The following is a 26,923-nucleotide window of genomic DNA, read 5'->3' as shown; positions in this document are numbered from 1 at the left end:
ATATATACATTTTGCTGGGATGCCTTGTTGTGGTATGGTGGTATAGTATTTCTTTTATTGTGCTTGGTGGCTTTTGTAAACTGACTGTCATTGTCAGTGCAGGCAAAAAAGGTAATGGAAATGCTTTCATAGCTGTTGGCAAGACACAAAAGACACACACCCGATTGGACGATGCCTAACATGAGTGACGATATACAGGCTGCCATTTGCATGCGTTCTGCAGGTTTTTACAAGACAGGCGGCTGGTTGTGTAAATAAATACAACAGGTCCATCATATCAAGGGCTCAGTTTTCCCCTTTCTTCAAGATTAGTAATAGAGACGCAATTAATTTTAACCTTCAAAACGAGGACCCAGTTTTAATCGTCAAGTGTGTTTAAGCCTCATCCACTGCACATCCTGGTTTCTTTAAATAGTTACCAGTTGTTTGTGACGGTGCTGCATACAAAACAAAGAGTCAGCTGATAACCCCTTTCCTACTGTGTCATTAAGAGCACACTGCAAGATTAGCAGTGAGAGAGAAGAAAAAAGTATTTTTCATACATAGTGTACAATTCTGATCTATTAGGATAACCCCTTATTTAGCGTGCAACTAAAAATCCATGCACTTTGTCCAAAAATAAGCAAAAAAGGATTCACTTATCATCTTTTATACAGATTAGAAGTTCATTAATGTAGGGAAGAGACTGGAATTGAAAGGATATGGAAGGAAAAATTAGGCAGCTACTAACATGACACTATCTGAACTGGGTCATTGCTAATTCAGTTAGTGACAGGTGCAACACTAGACAGCTCTCCCATCATAAAAGCCGAAGGCCTGAAAAAGCACCTTAGCGCTTCTGTGAACTCAGATCAAGGAAAAACAATTCAGATGACAAGGAATATTAAAATACATGAATTATTCAGCCCTGCTTTCCAACAAAGCTAGAATTACAAATGAGCACGATGAAGGCAGCATCAAAGTTGAGAGACGAATCATATTGCTAGTCAGTGTGCTAAGTGAAACCAAGGCCTAAGGTGACTAATTCAGGACGAAGCAGAGACACAAATGCTTGTGTACTTTTCTTTTAAAGATAGCAAAACATAAAAATGGTGTTGTGACTTCCAGGGAGATATCTACCAGAAATAATGTGCTCAGGTAGAGTGACCTATGATAAAGACCTGGCCAAAGACTACATTGACATTACAGTAGCTGTCAGCAACATCTATCACCAACTGGTATAAAAAATGAATCCCCCCCCTTTTCCCGTCTTCCCTCTGCTGCTGTCCTGTGACTTGCACCCCATCTACCCATACTGGCAGTGCTGCCTCACAGTACTAGCTTGTTTGAGAAAACATGGGAGGATGCATTAAAAACTGTACATTCAAACATTAGTGGAAAACAAAAGTCCCACAGGAGAAAAAAGCAGAGCCTTTGTGAGCAAAGCAGTGATACACAAAGATGTCAGTCTTAAATGACTTGAATGTAAAGACTTCATTAAAAGTGTTTTGCATCTTATATGACTTAAGATATAACGGGTATCTAGTTACAGTCTGCAAACCAGAAGGTCACCTCTATATGCCCTGAACTTTTATATATACTGTATATTACAAAAATGTTAAAAAGTTCATTCATTACATAAAATATTAAAACAAGTCTATAAAATAATAAATTAAAAGGCAAATGTGCATATCTATCTTACCAGAGTCATAGCTTGGGGGTTTCATGTCTCCTTGATTTAACTCTGTCCCATACTTTAATTTATGGTATTTTGCTCTAGAAAAGAAGGAAAGAAAAAAGAACAATACATCATGAGACTGCCACAGTTATTTCACAAAACCTTCTGGCACACGTTTAAAAACCACCAAACAAATTTTATTTAGAATCACATAAACAAGCTATGATGACAAGAAGACAGACACTGCTGTTCCAGTAAACATTTGAGCAAAAAAAAGTATTAATATCTCTTCGTCTAGGTTCCTTAATGTGTAGACAAGAACAAAATCCCTACTCAGCTTGATACCAGGAAATTTGACTTTTTGTTCTACCTAGACTAAACAGCGAGCTTTGGTTAGAAATGAAATAAAAGCTTACAATAAAAGTGTTTTCAAACGCTAAATCAAATTTTCATAAACTTGTGTGGTGCGCAATTTAAAAACATTTGTTTCATACATCCCGATTCAAAGAGCGTGATTCACCAATTTGTTCTTGCAGATTTGTACAGACACTTCAATTACTTCACAGTTTGGCTAACAACATACTCACAGACACAGTCACTGCATTTCATAGGGGTCTTAAAGACACCAGGGATTATTTCGTGACATATATCCCACTATTAAAAAGGCTATTGATACTCAGGGGTATTTCGATTAGTTTTATTTTCAGAATTGAGTACTGGGAATATTCAGCTGAGGTGCTATTTCTTTAAAGACGTTCAAAAACTAGACTAGTTGCTAAGCAACCAAAGCCATCGGTAGACATCCCAGAGGTTAAGCAATGTCGTTTCTCACTCCAACTGGGCCACAGTGGACTGGGACTAAAAGAGAAAGGGCTGTTTCTGCCACCCAAACACAGGGGAGTCTCTCTTTCAATAAGGAAGTCTGAGGGGAAAAGTGGAACCATTCTTTTCCTATCTTCATCAAATAAACCCCCCTTTGCAGATTAATAGCAGGTCCTAGTAATGGGTACGCAGCAATATGATAATCTCCAGAGTGCATTTTACAGTTCTTTGACCTGTGGTCCGAAACCCCAAAAAACTACTAGCAAGACATTGTGGCACGGTATTTCTTTTTTTCTGTGTTTCTTCCTTGCCCTATATTCACGTTTCCTGGGAGGCAGAAAAGTTTCAGAAGAAATCAGCGCCCATCAGGCGTTATTAAAATCATACAGCTACCAAATGCGCTCTTTCTACATTTTTGCACGAGTGAATGCTTAGGTCCAAAGACGTGAACTACAGCTCCCCTAGATCCCTCTCCGAAAAAAAAGAAACGTGCAGAGCAAAGATTGGGAACATCCAAACTTATAGAAAAATGTAGGAACTAGGTCATCAGATCACTGTGCTGTTATTTTAGTGCATCAGAGCTCTGAACCGGAATAGCCACTAAGGAAAAATGGCTCATGGTTAAAATTAGAAACAAATACTGGTGTAGGACAGGATATATTGTCTTGGCTGTACCTAGCATCTTCATTTCACGCAATTCTTTTCCCCTACGATGACCTAACTGTGAACTTGTCAATGGAATGTCCACTGTACTTGTTAACCAAAGCTCATAAAACTGATTTTGATCAATTTTTGAGATAATCCACTACTATTCAGTAACAGTTTTAAAGGCTTTTTGCTGCTGTCACTGAATGCCCTAAACATGTGTTAGAATAGTGTCACAGGCTTGCTTTCACACCCATAATATACCCACTCCAGATGGTTTTTTGATGCTAGCTAAACCTACTACGTTTCAAAATGCAATTACAAACACATCAGTCATGGCGGAAACGTGCAGAGCTCATTTCCCCAAAGCCCAGTATACCAGGCCTGTTCACAATCATTTTGCACTTGTCCTGCGCACGGTCACTTTCACACAATAAATTGCTTTCTATGTTAAAGGCTATTTATTTGTTCCCTCTTTCATTACTTCCCTGATCAATGTTCCCCTCGTAACTCCTACCAGCAAAGGCAGTTAAACTTGAATCATGTTTCTTCTCAATGACCCTGGATCAATGAAATTCAGTAGCCATGGACTGAATAACTGACAGTATACCCTCATTCTCACTCATTCAGTCCTGCCGGCCAGGAAAGAAGCCTGTATCTCGTTCTGTGTCTGTGTTGCTAATGAACAGAAAGAGGTGTCGTTCTTCAGATCGCTAGCTCAGATGGCATGGACTGAGTCAGAGACGCTTCGTAACTCAAAGCTCGGCTTTTCGACACGGGGTTTTCCTCAGCCCAGTCTTGACTGAAGCATCCCGAACACGTTTGTAAAAACAGGGGCTTACAACATCCGGCACAAAATAGACTGTGTTCTTTTACAGAGGTTAAGACTTTCATCAAAACAATAAATATACAATCGACTTGCAGTTTACACGGCGGTTAGGGATTTTGAGTGGCACGTGAAGCCAAATTCGTGTGTGGTCAACTCTTACCCTATAACCCTATTAACCACTAACGGCAATACAATAAGTATAAAAACAGTACATGAACATAAATAAAACAACTGTATAGGGTCACTATCACTCATAAGCGTGTTTGACAAATTTTTCAGAGAATAAAGCATTGTTTCGCTATTTTTGATTTTTCTGAGCCAGCCGCATAAAGCTGCGACGGCACAAACTGCGAGTCGTATGTATTTCTAGCCGACTGATAGATGAGTTTGGGAATAGGCCTTGCACAATTCTCCATAGCGTCCTGGCAGTTAGAGGACACTTCAGTAAACCGGAACTGACTACGGCAGCTCCTGTTTTCCAGTGTTTGCGGTTTCTCGTGAACTTCTCCTAGGCCGGAGTGGGCACCTCGGTAGGGAGAAATTCTGAAAAGGCACATAAAGACCTCGGGAAGCAGTTCACAGCCTGGGAACAGCCCTGTTCATAGACGTGGTCTTACACTCAACCCTCTTCAAAGGCCTCAGCTCCCTCACAGACTAGAGCCATGGACACTAATTCACAAGCACCGCGTGGGAGTCAGACACTGAATTAAAGTGAGTCGCCCAAAATAAACGGCAAGCAGTCCCAGTCTCCATAATGCTATGGTAAAGGACAGAAGTCACATTTTTAACTTTGTATGCTTGTACTGAAGAGCAAAACACAGAGATGTAAGCAGGGGTAAACAAAGTTTGAGGTCTGTTTTCTTTCCGTCAGGAACACTCTTTGTCCATTCTTTTGATCCGCCAATTCCTGTAACCTGACATTTTTGGGGGAAAAAAGCAAATGTCTTGGAGACTTTAAAAGAACTCACAAAAAAAAAACAACCAACAACGCCATGTCTGTTGAACATTCCAGAGTTTGTAAAATTCCAGTGCAAGAAACCACTGGGACAGATCAAACCACAGCATGCTGACCACAAGTGCACATTTTTCTGTGCTGACGCGCTGAAATTTGCCTAAGTAGGAGTGAAACCATCTTCTGAACATAAATTATCTGCATTTCTTTGGGAGACAAATACCAGAGACCTCTCAATAGTATGTGTAAAAGGGAAAAAAAAAAACGTTTCCGGAAGAACAAAAAGGTACTGAATTAGAATGTAACATTTTATAAGGAGAATCAATAGGTTACTGCAAACAACTGCATACTTGCATTTGTAACAGTCCCTCTCCTCCTTAATGTGTCCTCCACTCCAGAATGACACAAAAAAGCAGGAAAGGCTATAACACACTGTTATTGCATAAATACTAGCAACCACGGTGCAACTGCTGGTGAGTAATATTTCAAGGAGTTCCAAATGATGTAACAGTAACTTTCTCCCAAAACAGTCATCCAAAACACTGGAAAGATGTGTAACATTAAACTCCATGCCAGTGATCATGGGCTTTAATATACAGCTTCCGTTATGATGCAAACTAGTAACAAGAAAACTAATTCCATGGCTTCAAGGAAAACACAAGGGTGACCTTGTCATTCCTACTTTCTGGTCTAAAGACAAAGTATATATTTCCTGCAGCAGCTTGTACCCATGTTGGTACATTAATCTCTGACGTCGTTTCAGAGATCAGCTTCCCACTGTCCTGTTTGAATACAGATGAATAATTCCTATTTTATCACTCTCCCACTGCAAAGCCACAAGTACAGACTATGTAAAAAAAAATCCTAACTGCAGAGGCCTAGGAAAAGGAACTGATTTCAGCCGATGATGAAATAAAAAGTCTCAGACAAAATTTAAACCCTTAAAATGTTGTCCTGCACTCCATGCTATTCACTTAATATGAGGAACTAAATGCTGTTGTAAAGAGCGTTGCTTTACTTTCATATTTTCATAATCAGCTTATTTGTCACTGCTGCTGTGTAGCTTTAGTGAAGTGATCTCAGGTTTAAAGAAAAAAACTTGGTTGAGCGCTGAGAGGGTGACTCAGTGAGTGGGAGAGAAACAGCTGACAGGAGTACGAAGTAAAGACGTAAAGGGAATCATTTCTATCATGGAAGCAAAATACAAAAGGGTTTCTATAAATTAAGGGATTGCCTGGCTTTATCTTTTAAAAATGTTAGCAGCTTTCGGTTTAACATTTTAATGTCTAGTACCATGCTGTAGAAAGTGAGATGAGGTTTTCTTTTATTTTAAAAAAGACAGGAATTGAGAATTGTAAACCACAGCTCCTGGGAATCATCGGTGGTTGAAAAGTGCACTGTCAGAGCCGTCTGGCTCTCTTCCACACTACGAGTCCCACGATGCCCTCAGCAGATTTGGCTTCAATAGGAGAAGTGATGCAGCTCTCACTTACAACAGTGTCACCACACAGTCCCCACCCTGCACATCAGAAGGGCCGCTGCTGCTGCTTTGGAACAAATCAAGGATTCCCCCGCCTGATTCAAGCCAATTCAAGCCCAATGAGTCGCATCGGTCCTCTGACAAAAGATCGGCTGGGGACATATCCCAGACTCCAACCAGGCTTGAAGTCCCACTCCAAGCGAGCACCTCTGCTCGTTAAGCCACTGTAATACTGTTGCAATTCCCATTTTTGGTCAAACTACATGAAACTAGGTCGGGTTTTCAACAGAGCGCCACCTGAAGGAGATTTCCAAAGCAAAGCTGTGGCTTTCACGTCATAAGACATCTTCAGGAGCTCAGTACTTCAGATCTTAGGCTAAAAGATCTGGTGGGGGGAAAAAGGGAAATATTGAAATGAAACATTCTGGGAAATAAACGGATAAGAGCGGACATGCATGCCGCCTCTGGGCACATGCAAGACAAAAAGTGATCGCGGCGCTTGTTCGGCAGTGCTGCTCTTGTCTGGCAGGCACGTCGTTCTGCGCCAGCGAGAGAGAAATAAAGAAGAGACAGGGACTCGCCCCCCCCGACCTCTCTTGCTTCAGCGCGTATTCCAGCATCTTGATCCTCCGCACGAGGTCCTTCTTCAGGTTCTCCTGGCCCTTCCTCTCGCCTTGCAGGAAAGCGATCTGCGCCTGCAGCCGAAACACAACAAAGTCCACCTGTTAAAACAGGGAGCTGCCGCACAGTCACTCGGAGCCCTCCCCGCCAGAGCCGCCCGCCGTCCTGCTTCTGCTGCGCGCACCCACCCAGCACGACTGATGAAGCAGAAACGAGTAACGCCACACGTTGCCACACAAAGCTGAGGACATACCGACTTTTAACAACCTTCAAGCCTCCCCCCTGAGAAGGCATTCTGGAAAACCATCGAGAACCACATCGAATGTTACTCTTCACAAACATCCAGTATTGTATTTATTGCTGCGTGAGATTTTCCAATCCAGAAATGAAAGTGCCACAGCAATTCTCATGGTTGGGAATTCAATTGTGTTATTGGATTTCATTTCAACACCTGGGTAGAGTTCAAAGGTCCCAGAAATTCAGAGGAACAGAATTGCCTCCTGCAGTGAGCTTGATAGCTCTCCTCCATATTAATCTGACTGGAGGCAGAAGAGAAACATGCAGACACTCAGCATCTTATCTGGATAGGTGAAAATCACCTTATCCTGCCATCAGATCTCTCCTCTTTCCTTAATAAACAGTCAGCTGGCAGCCGAGATGATAAAACTCAATCACCATTCCCAACTAGCACAGCACTGGGCAGTTTCTTCGTTTCATCTTCCTTAAATGACAGATCTGTAATACCATGTCAGTTTCGATGTTAATTAGGTTGAAAAGTACTTCAACCATGGGTATGATCCTTTTGGTAAATAAGAGATCGCGCATCCTGACTTGAAACGTCCTTTCAAGCCCTGACTGCGGGAGGGTTAAATAATAGTTGACCTCGATTTGAGAGGTTATAGATTTACGAATGGGGTTATCAGGGCATGGCAAAAACCTAATCTTATCCTGCCAATCCTCTCGACAGCTCAAGTGATCAATGAACTATAAACACAAAATTACATTCGGCGTATAGAGAGGGACAGAGTGTTGCATAGCACACTTGGTAAGATGAAAACACATCCAAATCACAAGACCCTTTTCCCAGATTAAAAAGTTTTAATCACAGCTTTGATTTCTGATACTATAAACATTTTGTCAAAACATTTAATGCTGTTTGCAAGGTATACTATTATAAAACAGACATTAGATGGCAAAAAACATTATCATTAGCAAACATGAGCACAAAACAGGATTGCTTTTTCACCCATAATATGAGAAATAAATGTATTATCATCTTGACAAAGGTATGGAACAAACATGAACAGAGTGGCTTGATAAGGCTGAATTTCTAAGAAACCACAGGAATAAACATTAAACAGTGTCTTATTTTAAACTGACGAAGTGGTAAGGGATACAAGCAGTCTTTGAACACAGAAGGTGGTTTCTACTGAGAGGTTAAATATCAAATTATCAATACAACAAAAACTTCTGTGTCTACACCGTCAACAATGTCTTAATTCTACTATGGTTCTTGTCAAACCATATCCTGAAAGCGAAAAAAAAACTAAATTCCAAAGCACATTAGGCAACTTAGCGAAAAAGAAGGTAGGACAGGTTAGATGGGCTACAGTACATGTGCTGGAATATACTTACTATACCAGAGGTAACATACTATGGGTGACAGGGCCTTCTCTAGTGACTCCCAAAGCTCCAGATTTCTACCCTCAAGGCTTCAGAGAGTCACCCACTCTGAGTGCAGTCAAATCAGTCAAATGCAGTCAAGGCTTTTATGCTAATGCTGTCTGTGCCTGGCCTATTGCCTACTTAAAACCCTTGTTTTTTATTGTTCTTTTTGTCTCCTTGTTGGTGTTTTTCTTACTGTAAAAAGCTTTGAGAAGCAACTTTTAAAGTTGCTATAGAAAATCCAGTTATATTATTATTATTATTATTATTATTAAGCTTTAAAAACATGTTGCGGGAGCAAATGAAAGGACTATGGCAGTAAAAGTGTTTTTCCAGCAGTAACTGCTGCTGAGGCCTTCTTATTCTCCAGCTTGTTTTTCTAGCCACGCTGCTGGTTTGCAGCTGCACGAAAACAAGAAGAAAATAAAAGGTGAATCTTTTTTTTTTTTTGGTCTGAAGAAGGACTTCTGGATATGACGTGTGCATTCCGAACGAAAGCCCGACCATTCAAATCCCACATCCAAACAGAATTTCAAACCTAACCAGCAATTACAAGCGTATAAAAAGCTATGCACTGCAGCAAACTGCAAAGCAAACGCTTATGGAGAAGCAAAACCTAATCTGTTCATGAGCCACCCGTGTAAAACAAAATACTATAAAACATTAAATATACACTCCGAAATACTTCAGACTACCATTCATTAATCTTCAGACTGGACAGTTTAATCCGTTTTGCTTTTGCAACTAGCTGTGGTTATCCTAGTTCTGTCCTTTATCTGTTGCAACCGATGTGCAATAGGCATTTTGTTTCAAGGTTTTTGCAGGGCACACACAGAATGCAACCTGTGCTACAGAGTACCCACTCATATTCAGATCAAGTTCAGTTTTATTCAAACACACTGACTGCAACACGGAAACGCTCTCAAAGGCAGAGTTTTGCGGAAGTTAAATATGCATGTGTTGTGTGAGCATTCAGTGTTTTATTTCAAGACAATTGGGAGTGACTGCCCGAAGAATGTTAGATTTAATTCAGGAAGATAAACCTCAAATATTACCAACGAGATGCAAATAAAGCTTGCGGTGTGACCAGACAAGTTCAGGCTACAACCTGTTTATGCTGCTGGTTGACAGTGGGTTAAAAACCTGCAGTTTTAACATTAAGTAAACCAGGGTTGCCACGGCCCATTCTGGAGGATGATTCTTGAAGGATGGTCTTTATTTATATGTGAATATAAATGACTTGCATAAATTTCGTTCATTGCTTTGGTTCATACATTTTTTTTTTTATGCAGAATGTGCTTGTTGGAAAGGATGTGCTTAATTATCCATCTGCTCAAAATCGTGTCTGACAAACCATCACGGATAAAATGCCTAGCTGGTGTGGTGTAATCCCCACAACAATGCTAAATATATTCATTCATAAAAAAAGACATTTTTCCTTTCTGATTAGTTTATGAGAAGACCTCTTCGGGAAAAAAAAAAAAGATTGCTGTTAGAAAGTTAAGAGAATTGTTCAGAAGTGCTGCTGTCACCTCATGAGTCATCTTTCATTTAAATCGGCTGTTTTGAATAACAGCCCATCCGCGTGTATAGTTGGGCTGAGTGAAAAAGCCTCACCGCCTACCCTCTGAATAAGCCTTGCATCCCAGAATCCCAGTTTCAGCCTACACATAATACTGAAGGTCTGTGATTGTCGCACTCAGCCAGCATATACACAGATTAAAAATGCCAACACTTGAAGAGTGGTACTGTGTGCGTCACCTAAAAGGGCACTGCAAATCGTTAAACAGGAACCCCCCACAGACCAGGAGGGTAAGCAAAGTAAAACAGCAATTCTGGCATCTTCAACAGGGCACAATAATCATTTGAAATTCTTACTGACCATTACATTACAAGACAACTTGCTATTGTTTTCTCTTGGCAAAATGCTGTTAGCTTGTAAAAGATGACCGTAAGCTACAGCACTGTACTGTGATAACTAGTAAAGACAACCTACACATAGGGCTATTGAGAAGGACATTTGCATTTATGAAATGCCTTTTCATCATCTCATTCTCAAAGTGCCTCACAAACACTTTGCAGGGCAAGCACTCCAAAGGAGAACCTTTACTGAGTTCTAGTTGCCTACACAGTGAAAACTAATGGCTTATTTAAAAAAAAATAACTTGTCACAACATGCACGAGATTTGGCTAAGGTAACCAGAATATAGGGCTCCAGAATCTTTCCAAACAATTTCCATTTAATAACTTTATGATTATATGTGTATGTACAGCACTGACCCATAGCTGCTGAGATGCAACGAAAACAGCCTGCATTCTGTGAAATGAAAGAAGAAAGGCACACAGTGAAACCGTTCGCAAATGATCCTCCAGAAGAAGACCTAAGGAGACAGAGGAAAAACGTATGGTCATACGGACAGGGGCCTTTAAAATCACTTGTTGCTGCAATAGCAGCAGGAGGTTAAGCAGCTACCATAACCTTGAAGACGCATCACAGATCCTCAAATCCCCACATCATGCTGATAACGACAACAGCATGATGATCACAGCTCAGGCCCCAGCACCAAGACCAGAAATCCAATTAGATCCTTCTGCTTTTGGTCTTTGCTTCAGGATCATGCTTCTTCCAAATGAAGTGCTGCAGCCTCTTTCTATTCATGGAGGAACTGGTGCTGAAACACTGTTGCACCTATGCTGTTCCAGTGGAAAACAAAGTGCAGAATTCACCAAGGGCTTTAGCTAAAGGCAAGAGCTGGGATTGCACAGAAATTGGATATTAAACCTGCTAAACGCACTGTGATGAATTGAGAGCACACTGTGCAAATCTGGCTCACTCAATATTTCCCGAGAGTTGGGCTCTTTAAAGACAGAGCACATTTTCTGTCATAAGTACAAAGTAGTGGTTTACAATACACTCACGCCTACTGAACTGTGATAGTCAAAGAGTTAACCACAGCATCATTTTCTTTCAACACTACAATCAGTAACCTCACATACAAGTCATCCAGTATGCCAGATTATTATACATATGTGCCCGTTGATGTCACTATCAAGTTGTTACCAGGATTAAGAGACGTACACTTTCCTTTTCAAAGCATATTTACATACAACTACGTGAAAAGGATGCATTCCTTAAAATTTCATTATCGAAAAGTAAATGTTTTCAATGAAGATGAATTCCAAATTCCCAAAAATGGAAGTAAAAATAACACATGGGCGTATATTCTTATTACAATGCACTAATTAAAATCCAAGTCTGCCACACAATTCTGAGGCAGCTGGGTGAGGATGTGAGGAAAGCATAATTTATTTTGAGCTAAAACTCACAAAAATGGCGCGAGGAGGCTACAGTATGCAGCAAACAATACATTCCGAAGGCGTTGAGAGGCTGTGTGAGGGAGGTGAGCTGGACTGGCAATATACATTCACGTGGGTTGGCGTGCTGTTTTTGTAGAGAAAATTCATTATGCATACCAAAACGGTCTTTATTTCGCAGACGTGTTTATGTGAAAATGGATCAAACTCAATTTTGTGCAAGCTAGAGTATATTTTTTTTGATAAGGGGAGTTTACGTCTGTTATATGATATCTTCCATTTGCTTGTGAGCCGGGGGCACATGGGTTAAAATACAGAGAGAATTTCTTGGGCCACGTCAAAAGTAACTTCTAGAAGCAACTGGCTTCGACGACATGATCTGAAATTGGTTTAATCAACTGTTCCATCAGTATGAAGCAGTCTCGTTTACAAATGCATTTCTAAGATGAACAGAGAAAGCTTGAAACAATCTGCGTATTCTGATCATTTGCAAAAGTATCTCCATGTCCTTATTAACCAGGGACAAAAATAAACCAAAAGTTTTATGAAGTACCTAGAACTGTGCAACCGGAAGCTTTCAAGAAAAACTCTTGAATTTTTTCAAGAAAAACAACGTGAGTGAGGTGTGAATTGAGCAATTCAAGAATGCAAGCAAACAAAAATGCATGTTAGAAATGCTGTCAGAACTGTTTGTCTTGACGATATGAATCTATGAATGACTATGCATCCCTACATACCCACAGTATGAGGTTTCCCTACATGAAGAAAAAAAGGAATTAAACAAGTACTTTAATCTATCTGACACCACCAGGCTTCACTCATAGTGTTTGAAACTGTTTGATAAAAAAAATCATGACCTCATTTTCCTTTCCGTTAGATGCACCAATCTAAAGGGAAGGACACCAGTCTTGATGGTCTTTTTTTCATACAGCAAGCTGAAACCGAATGAGCTCATCATTGTTTTCTTCCTTGAGGTGAAACCTGTAAGATCCTAGGTGGGACCAAGAAAATTTGCTGTGACATCCATTTAAATCTTAAAGAGGAAAACTGTCCAAAATGGCGGCCTGGGGTCCATCAACCAGACGATGTCTTCACATTCAGAGAAGAGCACAGACTAGGACATGATGAATGAGATGGCATCTGAAAATCTGAAGTGCACAGTGTCTGTCATGAACAGAAAGGTCAGCATAATTAAAGTGGATGAGTTTACAGCCTCGGCAACAGGAAAAAATATAGAACTCTCTCTTTGTGAACCACAAAAATAACATCTTTTAGGAAACCATGCCAACATTTTTAAAAAAGTGGGTCTGTTTCAATACTTCAGATATTTATTTACAAAGGAAGAGATGCTGGGTTTAAACTGAACATAAATGTCTCCGTGCGTACGAGGATGCAGCTGTATGACAGCAGGCCATTCTGAGGAGATAATTGTAACTCTTTTCTCATAACTCCATTAAGAGGATCAGTCATTTATATACGCCCGCGGTTGCTTTCTCCCTGCAGTACCGGCAGTTCCACAAACAGTGCTCACAAACGTCACAGTGTGCCCTCAGAAAATTAACATATTTCCCTTGACGTCTGGACTGTTCCAGCTGGCAGTGAGTGCCAGCCATTAAGCACCCCTCTCAATTCCGAGCGCTGTGACTCGTCAAAGTTCAGGCCCGGCAATTTGTGCCTCACTGGTGCCTGTGACAGCTCGAACTGTGGTACAACGGACGTTTAGCTTTCATCACTGTACACAGCAACTTCTGCTATTGGGGGGAAAAAAACAAAACACAGAGGCCGCCTTCTCCTGTAACATATCCATACAGTCAAACAATCCATCTCTGGCATGTGCTGCTGTCTAAAGGTAGGCGTGTGCGAAAGGGACATTTTTCTAATGCCATGGAGATATAATAACTCACCCACCCACCCCCCCACACACAAACAAGGCTGGTTCCCCTTTGAGATGCTGGCCATCTCAGAACCCAAGATTTTTCAATGCGTGAATACCTTACATTATATTACTCCTCACACCCATTCGCTGGCCCCAATTCCAAACACACTCGCATATATTAAACGTCACACCCATTACACTTGCATAAACACACACGAAATTGAACCTCTGCTTTGTGAAGCAAGGTTAGGAATTCTAGTCATGAAAGGGAGGTGGCAGTTCAAGGCTGATTAGGCAAAGAAACTTCCCCTTTCATGTGCTATCACCACAAACTGTTTATTGTGCAGAAGTAAGGAACTTGTCCTGGGTTATCTGTCTGTATTAGGCCTCTAAAAAAACATGAATGTGTCTTGGGATGTTTGCAGTGACAAATTTTGAAAGAAAAGCTGAAGTGCCCCCTCCCCTTCATCTCCTGCTTCCAGACAGACCTCTCTGAACCAAGACCAGAATCAGTTCCTTATCCTGGGACAAAATACTCGATGAGGATTGTTCTATTTCACTGGTGTGGCAGGCAGAGCTTTTTACAGTAGCTGAAAGACCATGAGCTGTTCTGATGAACTTGAATAAATAAGAATATACATATAATAACAAAACTAAATGAATCGCTGGGGACGACAATGAATCAAACTTTCTCTTGTTTTTCATGTTAACCAGAGGCATCCTCCAAACTATAATTGATCTTCTTAAACTAAAAGAGCCCTTGCTATTCGATTCCTGTCCCTACACATCCATTTTCACACAGAAAGAAACCAATTGCAAATAACGTACAGTGCCTCAACACTATACTAAAGCTGAAGTCTCCCACCTTAGGATTTTCTTCAGAACTGCTACTCGATTTATATATCGATTTCGTGATAGAAAACAATAAATATGGAAATGTTTATCCCCCTCATTCAGCAGACAAGCAATTCAAAGTAAGTCTAAAGTAGTGTAAAAGTCACCAAAAGAAGTTCCTTCTTTTGGCTCCAGGTGATCGAGTCTGCTACCAGAATGCATGGAACAATGATGATGGACTGAACTAGACATTCTGCACCCTAATGTCAATAAGCCTCTCCTCCCGCCTCCATGATGCTTTAAATATCGCATTCCCATCAGCCACTGACCTTGGTGATCAGCACCTGGTGAAGAAAGTGTGCCCATGAACTCGCCCATGAGCTTGCCGTCACTGGGCTAGATGTCTACACTCCAGCAGCTGACAGTGGTAATCACCCACAGATCCAGACTGCCTGCTGCCTCAGTTTCTCAGTCCTGCCCACCCACCTTGGAGCTGTACTGTATGTGCCACTTACCATAAGCCCCCTCTTACAAGTGCACCTCACCGGTCCTACAGATTCTCCTAATATGCCACAAATCTTCAAAGAGCTGCACTGTTTTTCACAGAGGTGCCTATGAGTCTTGAGTAATTTCCTTTCTGCCTTAGCTCTTTCGGTTTCAGCTGTTATGTTGTCCTTCATGAAAACACATTTTTACATGAAAAGGAGGCTCTGCCACAAATCTAACAAAATGCTAAGAAAATGGAGTTCTGTGGACTTCGGTTCTCAGTATAGCTGCCACATAAACAACAGATTTCTTTTCATTTTCAAATTCCATTTTTGCTTTGCACTTTTTTGTTGGGAGCTCATGTAAAAAATGTTGGAAACAGCCCAGGGCAAGTTACTAAAAACAAGAGGTCTATATGGGATGATCTGTCTGAAATCCAGCAAATTTTAAAACTTCAAATAAGGGCCTCATGTAGTCCAGTTGCACTACATTCTGAATAAATGGTGATGGCTTATATGAATTACTCAACATTTTAAAGAAGACCAATATTTCTCTCAGCCATTAACAGAAGAAAATACATCTTTCTGAGAGTACGTGGGGGTCGTCATAAAATATTAATGACAATCTCAGGAGCATTCTGCAACAAATGCATAAACAGGTTGGGTAACTAACAGAGCTCTTGCTGAACAATCCCTGCCTACAATTATATACAATAACCTCCAGGCACCACCTGCCCACAGGAATTTTCTATTTTCGAAAAGGAATGCTCTGTTTCACTCCAGTTTTCAAGAGACTTTCCACTGAAAAGAATCCCCTTCTTTGGCAGAGAAGGCACACGGAGACATTTTCCAGATACTGAATGCGGATATGTTTCATCAAGGAATTTGGGTTTCGCCTGACATTTTCATCTTCTTTGTGAAATCTTTTTGGACGAGGCCTGTGGAGGCTGCTGTACATTGCACAAGGAGCAGAAAGCAGAGCTGCGATAGGGTGGTTGTTGATTTCCAGTCTCCTCGTGGGAACACAGGAGAGATTTCACGAGGCCTATGAGAAAACGTTCTTTGAGATAACACTGGGAGCTTAAGGAGAGTCTATATAGGTTAAGCAAAAAGAGTTGGGAAGGATCTGAGCAACGACTGTTAATATATTTTAAGGGATCCCATCCCAAACAGAGAGCAGGCTATACAGCAAATATATTGAGGGGGATTGCCCAAGCATCACGGGACAGACACACACGGGCGGGGAGAAATTTAGAGTCACCAATTAACCTGCACAATATAATAATTAACAATCATTCCTTACACTTATATATATAGCACTCCCCTCAAAGTGCTTTACAGGTAATGGGGACTCCCCTCCACGACCACCAGTGTGCAGCCCCACCTGGATGATGCAATGGCAGCCATAGTGTGAAAGTACGCTCACCACACATCAGCTCTTAGTGTGGAGGAGAACAGAGTGATGAAGCCAGTTCAGAGATGGGAATTATCAGGAGGCCGTGACTGGAAAGGGCCAGGGGGAAATTTGGCCAGAAAGCAAGGATAACATACCTATTCTTTTGAAGATCACCCTGGTATTTTTAATGACCACCGAAAGACAGGATCTCAGTTTTACGTCTCATCCGAAGCATAGTGCCTTATTACAGTATAGTGTTCCCGTCATTAGACAGGGGCATTAGGACCTACACATACTCCAGGGTGAGCGCCCCCTACTGGTCCCACTAACACCTTTTCCAGCAGTAACAATACATCTCTGGACTGCGGGAGGGAGACAGAAGACCCAGAGTAAAGCCCTGCGAGCTCCATACAGACAGAGCCAGATTCAAACCAGCTGGAAGACCGGAGCTGTGAAGCAAGGGTGCTATCCCACAGTGCCACACCACAATATTATGAGAATCCTAAATGTCTTTTACTTGAAAAACCAAACCACGCTCATCAGCTTTTCCGCCTCATCTGCTGAAAGGGCGTTTTGACAGGACGCCCCTTGCATGGGAAAAAAGGGAGAAAAACCTTCTGTCACGTTGTTTTTGCAGCCATAAACATAGATCGTGAGCTGAAATGAATCTGTAACAGCTGATGTTACACAGATAAGGGCAGAGGGAATCCATTCGTTTTTATTTTAGGAAGACTCTTGCTTTTGATTTATAAATCATTGACTTGACAACTATAAGAATATGAATTATCACACACAGCAAGGTATACAGGCATCCCTGATACCCTGCCAAAAATATTCCATATAGAAGTGTCATAATACACATAGTAAGCTTACCTTTCCCCACCAACATGTTAGAAATGTTTTAAACAGGCAGATACAAGTTGGGAAAAGCACTGTCCTGCACCATGCCTGGTAATATATTTCCAATGCTCTATCTTTGTGATTGAGAAGCCATGCAAAGAGCCTGAAAGCCAAGGGCGCCAAAACAGAAGCCCCACTAAGATCAAGTTTTCCAAAAGGAAACACATCTGCACCTTGTGCTGTTCAGATTTAGCCACTTCGCTAAAGAGCTTTTGAAGAAAAACAAAATGTAAAAAAAAAAATCTGCCGGCAAAAACAATACATACCACAGTTCTTACAAGAACATTCCAACAGGACTGCTCAGGTCTCCGGGAGAAATGCGATAAGGTATCGCTCCCACCAATCTGCACCACTGCAGCGACAACCACCGACAAGAGCCAAGATCCGCAAAACTGATCTTAGCTATCACTGGAAAAAAATGACTGTGGTATGGATTGAATCATATTCCCTTCAGTTCACCGCAAGAGCATGTACAGCCTTTCCACGAACTAAAATAATGCTTAGGAATTTAATACTGGAGAGGCAAAACTGATGTTGATAGGTGCCACATGACTCAGGAGCAAGTTTTGTCGTGCTCACCTGCACACTCACAAGAAAACAAAACATTCACTCACTTTAAACACACGTACTCGGAACGAACATCAGCGTGTTTACCTTCCAAAACATTAGAAACTGTCCAAAATGTATGCAAGCATATCGAATTATTTAGCCTAAAAACATGAGTTCACAATAAATTAAAATGTAAGCTTCAAACACACAGTTAAAAAATGTAAATTCTCAGAGAACTTACATGTATATACTGTACTGTAGCTGTTGCACTCGAGCTTCCCCCATCCTTCATGTGACCTCATTAGCAGTGATAATATCAGAGGCTGTGGCTACGCAGGTGATAAATGTCTGCTCTGGTCAATATCAGGCATGGCTCACCTCGTCCAGCTGAAGTGGATAATTCCTTGGACAATGGCTAAAATAACAACACAGCAGTTCCTGGCCTGGAATTCCCAATGGTGTGAGCCAGAGATTACTGCTAGAAAAGTGGCCTACTGCAACTCACTCCCAGGCCATCTGAGATTAACGCATTATTCAAATGATTATGATTTAACGATTGGATAAATAGCTCGGTTTCGTGTGAGAGCAAAAGGCAAGTACGGAGCCCGGCGGGAGCCAAGGATAGCTCAGGCTAATACATCTTTATCTCGGCGTCAGAGCTCACTGTTCTGACCTTCTGTAGTGCTTGAACCCAAAGCTATAAATAAGAACACAAAACCCCAGGGGTCACTCAGACTCGGGCCTTCCAGGAGACTACGTCTGCTCCCATGGCAGCTTCTAACATTCCCTGGAAGAATCCGGAGAAATCGGCAGTGACAGGGTGATCAGGCAGTCTGTCTCAAGTGCCCACAGACTGTTTTAGTGAAAGCGTCTCTGAAATTCCTGCCTTGAACAGCTGCTGGTCTTTCTTACCTTGAAACTAGACTGTCTATGAACATAAACTTTTTTTGTCGTTTTATTTTCCTTCCACTCTTCTGTCACCGAACTGGGAGCTGTTGATCTCGACAGTTACGGCACGCGTGTAATTTAGATCAATCGTTTGGTTGAAAATGCCAGTCCTCCCTCCCCCTCCAACCTCATCACTCATGTCTGGCCTGCTTGGGCGAGATTTATCTTCTGCTACCCCAAGGGCTCTCTGCTTGTTGCTAATATTCTACTTACCACTAAATGTGCAGAGAGTGCCATCCTCCCCCAGCTCCCACACAAACAGCGCTGTTCCCCAGCTGCACAGATCCAGCCGCCTACCTATCAACTACAGCCAGAAGCAGAAACAAGCCACTTCAGTCATCGGCTCTGAACACTGCTCTCCACAAAGCAGGGATCTGTGTCTCCTGTGCCCTGCGTTTATCATTTGATACGACGCCTAGGCACCTGAAAAAGTCTACGATATTGTGCCTAAGAATCGTACTGAGGTTCGGAAATCAGAGACCTGAGAAATATAAATACCAAAAGGACTTATTGTGGAAATCCACAGATTTTCCAGAGTGTAGGAGTTATTCAAAATTATTTGATTTATGTAGAAGCAGACATGTTTTATTAATAAGCCCAGCTCAGCTGAGCTCAGGAAATCTCTGCCTGTAACGAGGCTTTTCCACGTTTTGCAGCTTCCAGTATTTGATATCACCGAACTCATCAAAAATTAAGAGTATAAAAACAGCAGGCCACCATTTTCATTATACACTGTATATTTGGTTCAAGTCAGTCATTCATCAAATATGCTGCGACCTTAGAGGTTATGAAATGCAGAACCACAAATGAAGTTCAAACTTTAAGACATTCAGAACACTCATTCTGCATTAAAGGATCTCCTCGGCAATGCTCAGGCTGAGCAAGACTCCCATGATACACCAGTGTGTGGAGGCACGCCTCATAGTTAGGGATTAGGGATAAGAAATGTTTTCATAGATATGTTTGGGCTATATAATGATTCTGAATGCTCAGACTGTTGTGAGTATTTTAAAATTTTCGGGTGAAATACTCAAGTCTAAAGCTCAACATGTACATCTTGCCTCAAATGACTCCAAAAGGAGCGACTATACAATGGCTACTTCTAAAGACAGATGACAGGAGATGGCCATCCAACTTTTTGGTGAAACCACAGAGGAACAAGAGCAGCCACAGCATGGCACGTGGGTGTCCAGAGCCCAGAGGAGTTTAAAGATGCCGGGAAACCTTAGTAACAATGATTAACAAGCAAGGTATCTTTAATAACAGGACAGTTTATATAGTGTTCTAGTTTTGTAGCTTTCATAGATCTGGTGCCCTCTATGTAAATTTAAACAAAGAACAGAGAACTGCGCCTCTTCAACATCTCCTATACCGCCATGCAATTGCTCATTACAGTTATTCCTATCATGCAGTGGTTTAACAACACAGAAAGCACACAGCCATGCCAAAAAACAAGAGTGTGCTCTTCAAAAACAGCAAGGCCAGAACTCTACAATATTAACTTGTAATATCCAGACTTGGCAAAACTGTGACTCAGACCCTCACATTATTATTCATATCCAGTTCAGCCACAACCCGGTGGTTGTGCAGGCGCCAACGTGCTGGTGACGCAGTTCTGATCGCTGAAATCTGGCAAGTCATAGTACTGCAACACTCATTTATTGCTTTTCTGTGACAAAAGCAAACAAATATTTGTGATGCCCACAACCCACTCTTGTACAATGTAACGGGTCTCCAATGTCCCATAAAAACCACTAACCAGGCGGCAATTCTCTGTTCACTGCTTTTGAGATTTGAGAACAGATGTTCTTCTGTTCCGTAATCTTTTAGGATGACTTTTGACACAGGTCAACGCAGCAAAAAAAAATAAATAAAAAAAATAAGCAAAAGTATTGATTTAAAAATATTTTTAGCCACAATACTTAAATTAATGAGAATATAGCACTGTTAACTCACTAAATTCATTCCTTTAAAAAATGGGGACAGCTGACATTAACATTTAATTATAATGCTTCAGAGAAAGTTATGTTAAAAATTAAGGGATGACCCTAAAGCATATGCTACCGGTGTTTAGTTTATTGTACGGTGTTCAGTGTACTGTGTCTCACCCTACATTTAAAGGACCTCAGCAGTTTTGTTTAACAGTAAATGATGCATATGCTGTTAGCCTGGTGATTTTATTAGAGGTCTAATATGGAAAAATGGTTTTATTGTTTGTATCGTATATTATTCAATGACAATTGCCTGATAAACAACTGTTGGCTTAGAGGCTCCCTGATGTTGCTTCTTGTCATGAAGAAATACACAAAGCTGATGACTTTGCAGGCTAACGAAGTACTTTTGTTTTATCAGAGACCAAATTACACTGAGAGAATAAAAAATGAACTTGAGTCACTTCCTGAATGCCTAGTTTGTGATTCAGTCTGACTTTTGTTTTATTCAGTTCAAAAGGCATTTGAAAATAACTGCCACTATCATGTTGATGTGTGTTGTGAAATGGCTGTTTGACTGAGACTGGTTGGATTTTGGAAGTTTCATCCCCAACCAAAACACACACTCCTTTGTTTTGTGCTAAAGCCAAGAGCACTCAGCATGTTGAACTGAGAACATGAAGCAGCATTTCACTCATCTGTGGAGAGCATGATTCCTGTTTTACAGACTTTTAGCAATTTTATGCTTCACTGCATATGGCGTAGTCCATAGTCTACAGGTGTAAGACACCTGTCTTAAAGACCACAAGAATTATGGGCACTGAAGGTTATATTGTACAGTGGTTAGACAGATAAAACTGTCAGCTCTGTGGAAAAATAAAGAAGACTTTTCTCAGTGGCTGGAGTTAGACTCAAAAGCAACCCGTGTCACAGACTGAAGGCCCAGCCGTAAACGTATCCTGGGACAATAAGCAGAGGGAGTGAGACATGACTGAAGTTACACAGAATCGAGGAATCAATGATAAAGAGCACAAATCTGGCTCAACACGGTGAAAGATGCATGTTCACTTTTATAAAGGAAAAAAAGGATAACATTCTGTACAAAATGTCTTTAGTATTCCCTGCATGAACTAAGACATCTAGAAAAAACAGGGCTGTATCCATTACAGACCCTCATAAAATAGAATGCAATTCTCACATATTCCTGGTTTATCCTATCCATATTCTTGGCAGGCCCTTCACAAAGAAACATGGAACTGGAAAGCAGATGAATTTGACAGCAGAATAAACACTAATCTCAACTACTCTGATGTAACAGTATTTTTAGGTTGCCAAAGCTGATACAAACATCTGGTAACAGGATTTTTTAAAATATATTCTCTATTATTATACATACCACTTTAAAGTGTAAAGTTCAACAAACTGTCAGTTTGGGTTAAGAAAGTTTAAATATTCCTTCAAAAGCTGCACAACATCTAGGCAGAATGGGACAGTACTGTTCAACTCTGCAGTCTGAACAGTACAAAGCAAAGCTGCCAGTATTGACTTTATACAACACTACATATAAAGTGAAGAGAAAACTAAAGGAACATTATCACTTCGTCCTGTCATTGTGCAATAAGACAGATACATTCCCAAACACAAATCACTGTTTCGATTAGGACAGTGGTGAGGTTCCATCAGCAGCAGTTCCCCACGCTGTAAAACAAGACACTTGATTGTGATTTGAAAAGGGGAACTTTAAATTGCTTGACAACACACACAAGTGCATCAGCTTCACTCCTGTCCAAATACTCACTTACGTAATACGATTGCTAGACAAGAGTAAACCCGCTTTCATATTTAAGCACATCAGCTTTGTGATGGGCAGGAATTTCAGTTTTTTTTATGGAGTTTAAAAACCAAAATGTACTGGGAGTAACTGCCGAGTAGGGTAAAAATCTGAATTGTTTCTCTTAGAAATGTTATGTGCAATTGTGCACAGCTCCCTCACCCTCCAAACAATTTATTAAACTAATTTTGCCACGTATTCCCTTACCTCTGAAGTCTAAAAATCCTAAATACTCGTTTGTCCCTAAATAGACATGGAGACTACTGCAGAAATGGGAAGACAATTGTAAATCAGCATCTTTGACAGCAGTCTGTGCTGTGGCAGAAATACAACAGGTGCTCCCCGACATTAAAATTCTTAGCTGTTCCACTATTTCTCATTCAGCTATCAAAGATGATCTACAGACAGTATGAAATGCATTTTAAAGGACATAAAACTGGCTTATTTAATTACGGTTCAAGGAAGACACACAGAGGGTCATTCACCGTTTGAGAACTGCTTGTTCAGATGCCAAATGGAATGATGAGTGTTTTTTTACATGTGTCCATTATCATTAGAAATCTGTAGTACCTATTGTGAAAATCATATCTACTGCTTAACAATACTGCAGTGGAACCTGCAGAGGAAAACTGGTACAGGTTTAAAAAAAAAAAAAGACTCCGTATCACAATATCCATGAGCAGAAAGCCTAAATTAAATCAAAGGCAAGCTAGTTCGTAGCTCATGGAATGCTTGAGTTGTTCTATACTCTGCAAGAATTCTGAACCAAAATGATGGCAAACATTCTTTTGTTCTTTCTAAAGGTTCGAAAAGGTAACACAAAGTACAGGGCGCCACATTAAGGGAACCATGCAGCAATGCCCGAGTTTTAATAATAACAGCATGACAAGAAGAACTCCAGTAAATTACTTTTTTTTATTAACTAATATTTTAATATTTGCCTCAAGTTCAATCCTTGCAAATACACAGCGGACCTGCAGACATCGGCACCTGACACCCAGAGACAGTCTGTAACTGGCTTCACTGTCGTGTTCTGTCCTACTTGAAAATTCACTCATATCCGTTTTCAGGTGTTACTACCTAATGATATACGTGCTGGGCTTGAACTGAAGACTGCCGAACGACAGAGCCAGCTAACACGACCGTGTGAGTCCACCTAACCTTTTTCGACTGTATAAATTTGTTTTGTGGCACTAGACAAGCGCAGTGACGTTTCCCAATACAAGCCTTCAAGCTGATGAGAACAGAAAGCTGTGGAGACCGAACACTGCCTATTCACCCAGCACTGAACAATAGAGCCTCCAAGGTAACCATGACTGGCAACCACTGCAGAGCATTACAGATCAAGGCACTGGAAAATCGCTGTTGTTCAGCGCCCTCTAACAAGTAACACATCATGACAAACGAGATGGAGAAATAAAATTCTGTGCTAAACGCCCAGCTAAACAGCATCAATTTTGAAACTACAGGCTTTATTTCAACTCTCCGTACCAGATTTCCCTATTTCCCTTAGGTGAGCAGTGATGAAAGATCCCCATAAATAACCACAGCTAAAAAAATGCAGAAACTGCAAGCTCACTGCTGCCACCAAAATCCTTGAAAAACGCGTGCATTTTACCAGGGCAGGATGATTGCTGGAGACATGCCTGTGCACTGAAACATAATTTTGCTAAACATGGTCATTTATTATCCCTCCTGCAATTAGGGCACTATAGCCTTATAGGCCACTAACAACACTAATAAGCCCCTGATTGATGCACAGATATTATTTATGGATGATATGCATGCTCTTCCTCTCTCAGATTCTTAATCATTAATGATAAACGTCTCTCATGAGGTAGCCATCAAGGCCATCTGTGTTGTGGCTTTGCGTTTAGTGCAATGCAATACGACCACTGTTCCGGCTCCATGGTCACAGCTCACAATCACATACTGTACAGGTTTGCAAATTCAGACATCTCTGCAGCCATCCGTGCATTACAGCTGAGCCACACATCCAGGTGAGGGCCACAGCGTGTCAGAACCTGTCCCAGAAGAACAGGGAGTGAGGCAGGACCATGATCACACTGTTCTTTCGAGCAGGGCCAAGGGAATAACCAAGGGCTCAGGTCCGGGGTTTAGCATTAATGACACCTCCTATAGCATGCTGTTCCCAGTCACCATGCTCGCGCACAGATTTTGTGAATTCTGGTCCACACGGAAGGGCGCTACCTACTGGTCCACCGACAGCACTCACAGCAGCAACCTGGTTTTCCTTTGAGGTCTTCTGTCTCAGTGCTGACCATACCCCCCCAGCCTACAGAGAGCTAACACTGCTTATTTTACCAACCTGTTTTACTTTGACTACCAAGAACAGAGCATTTCAATGAAAAGCTGAAGGCTTCGTTTTGAAAGCACCCTGAGTTTTCAATTGGAGCTCGTGGAAGTGGTCTCCCTATACCGGCTTGGTCAGGGCACAGCTGTTGGTGCCGCTGACAGAAATCACCTTCCACCTCTTTCCTTTAACAGGCTACATTTAGTTTTTTTGGAGACATGTCCAGTTAATTTAGGCGTCTGGGCTCTGTCTTCAAATTGTATCAGCATCCTGTCAAAACCAAAATGACAAAATAAACCCAGGTTGGCATTTTTAAGGCAGAATGCTGAAGGAACATGCTGCTGCAAAGCCGACTCCCTTGTGTTTGAAGTCAAAACACCGTTTCCTTCTTTTGTCCCCACAGATGATGCGACCGTTTTGTGACTTCGCCACATCACGACCTAACACAAACCTCGGATTCCTAAGCACGCAGAGACTCTTTAACATTTTACATTCCCAAGTCTCATCTGGGAGAGTACGCCCCTGTGAATCTGTACCAAGACCTCACAGGATTTATTTCAGAACTCAATTATCCAAAGTGTGACATTAAGAGGAATCATGACCGAAGTCATTCTTTGAAACTATAACTTTAGTTTTTATCAGGAAATGTTTTAAACAGTTGCACGGTATAGATGAAATAGTCCTCAAGCGTACAGCAGCACTGTTCAGATCTTATATTTATTGTCGTTCTACCTGACAGGGGGACACTGCTGGGACATGATGAGCGCCTGGAATCTCAGTTCATCGTTAGGCGGAGCTGTAGTTCTGGCCCCAGCAGTCAAGGTGCTGATGAGCGAGTTCTGTAAAACAGCTCTGCTACATCAAAATCTATTCCAATACAAACACTGCTGTTTGGCCTTAAGAACGTTTCTGCACTCAAAAACACAATTATGTAAATGTCCTGCCCAGCATGTACCTGCCACTTGCAAAGATAGTTTCCCAGCAATCCTAAATTAAAAAAAGTGGTTAGAAAACGGGTGGTTGGATGGAATTTGGACTCAAGCTTACTGCGTCCTGCACTCAGAAAGCACACACGCTTCATATCAACTACAATGCCAAACCTTTCACAGCGTAAGGCTTAAAAAGGACAATCTGTCTCAGAAACAGACCTACCACTCAAAATCAACATCCCGTTTTAATATCAGGAACTTGAAGTCCATAACACCTTCATCTACCACAAGCGTGCCTGTGGTGTCGGTCCACAGTGTGGAACAGCAGCTGAAGAGTCTGTTCATCAATATGATCTAGACTAAAATGTCAGCTTCCAACGATTGTTTTTAAATCTCCTGGTTATTAACCGAACCTGCAGCAGTCACTCTGTGTAACCAATATAATTTGTGGTAGGTATAGAGTCCCTGGGAACAATGTCATTCAAAACTAAAAACCTGATCCAAGAACAAGATGTGGACACTCTAATTTATTTTTAAAAACATGTAGCATTGCTGCAAAACCATCACATTACATGTTTTCAAAGACTGGTTGCTTTTACATAACTTCTGAATTGTGAAGTCAGCTTTTCCTTTACATTTTACCTCACGTGTTATAGAAACACGGATGACATTTATGAGGAGGAATACTGAAGATGTCACAGCACAAGTGATGGCATGTGCCAGGAAAATACAGATTTTTTTTTGGGGGGGGGGGGGGCTTGCATTTTTGAATTCATTATCTCAAACTATTAGATTTTACACAATGAAAATGGACCCACAAAATCTTGTGTGTGTTTGGTCTGTGAAAAAAACCCGGAAAATCTGTGCTCCTCTGGCAGCTGGGAGTTGTCATAAATCCCAAAGCAGTGACTTCCGAGTGACCTATTCCTAAAATGAAAGAAACT

General features: G+C 41.2%; 1 protein-coding gene across 2 annotated transcripts in view; it reads right to left on the bottom strand.

Moving 5' to 3' along the window:
- strn (striatin, calmodulin binding protein) overlaps positions 1-26,923 on the bottom strand; it is a 74,988-nt gene that overhangs the window by 25,662 nt on the left and 22,403 nt on the right. For both annotated transcript variants that reach the window (XM_015363196.2, XM_006638572.3), the window contains exons 2-3: positions 6,977-7,080; positions 1,682-1,755 (exon numbers count right to left, since the gene is read on the bottom strand). In XM_015363196.2, the coding sequence (XP_015218682.1) occupies positions 1,682-1,755; positions 6,977-7,080 (178 nt within the window). The remainder of the gene's footprint in view (positions 1-1,681; positions 1,756-6,976; positions 7,081-26,923) is intronic.

The sequence above is a fragment of the Lepisosteus oculatus genome, chromosome 17 (assembly GCF_040954835.1).
Source record: "Lepisosteus oculatus isolate fLepOcu1 chromosome 17, fLepOcu1.hap2, whole genome shotgun sequence".
Lineage (NCBI taxonomy): Eukaryota > Metazoa > Chordata > Actinopteri > Semionotiformes > Lepisosteidae > Lepisosteus > Lepisosteus oculatus.
The sequence above is the reverse complement of the archived record's forward strand: the minus strand, read 5'-3'. Positions and strand labels throughout refer to the sequence as shown.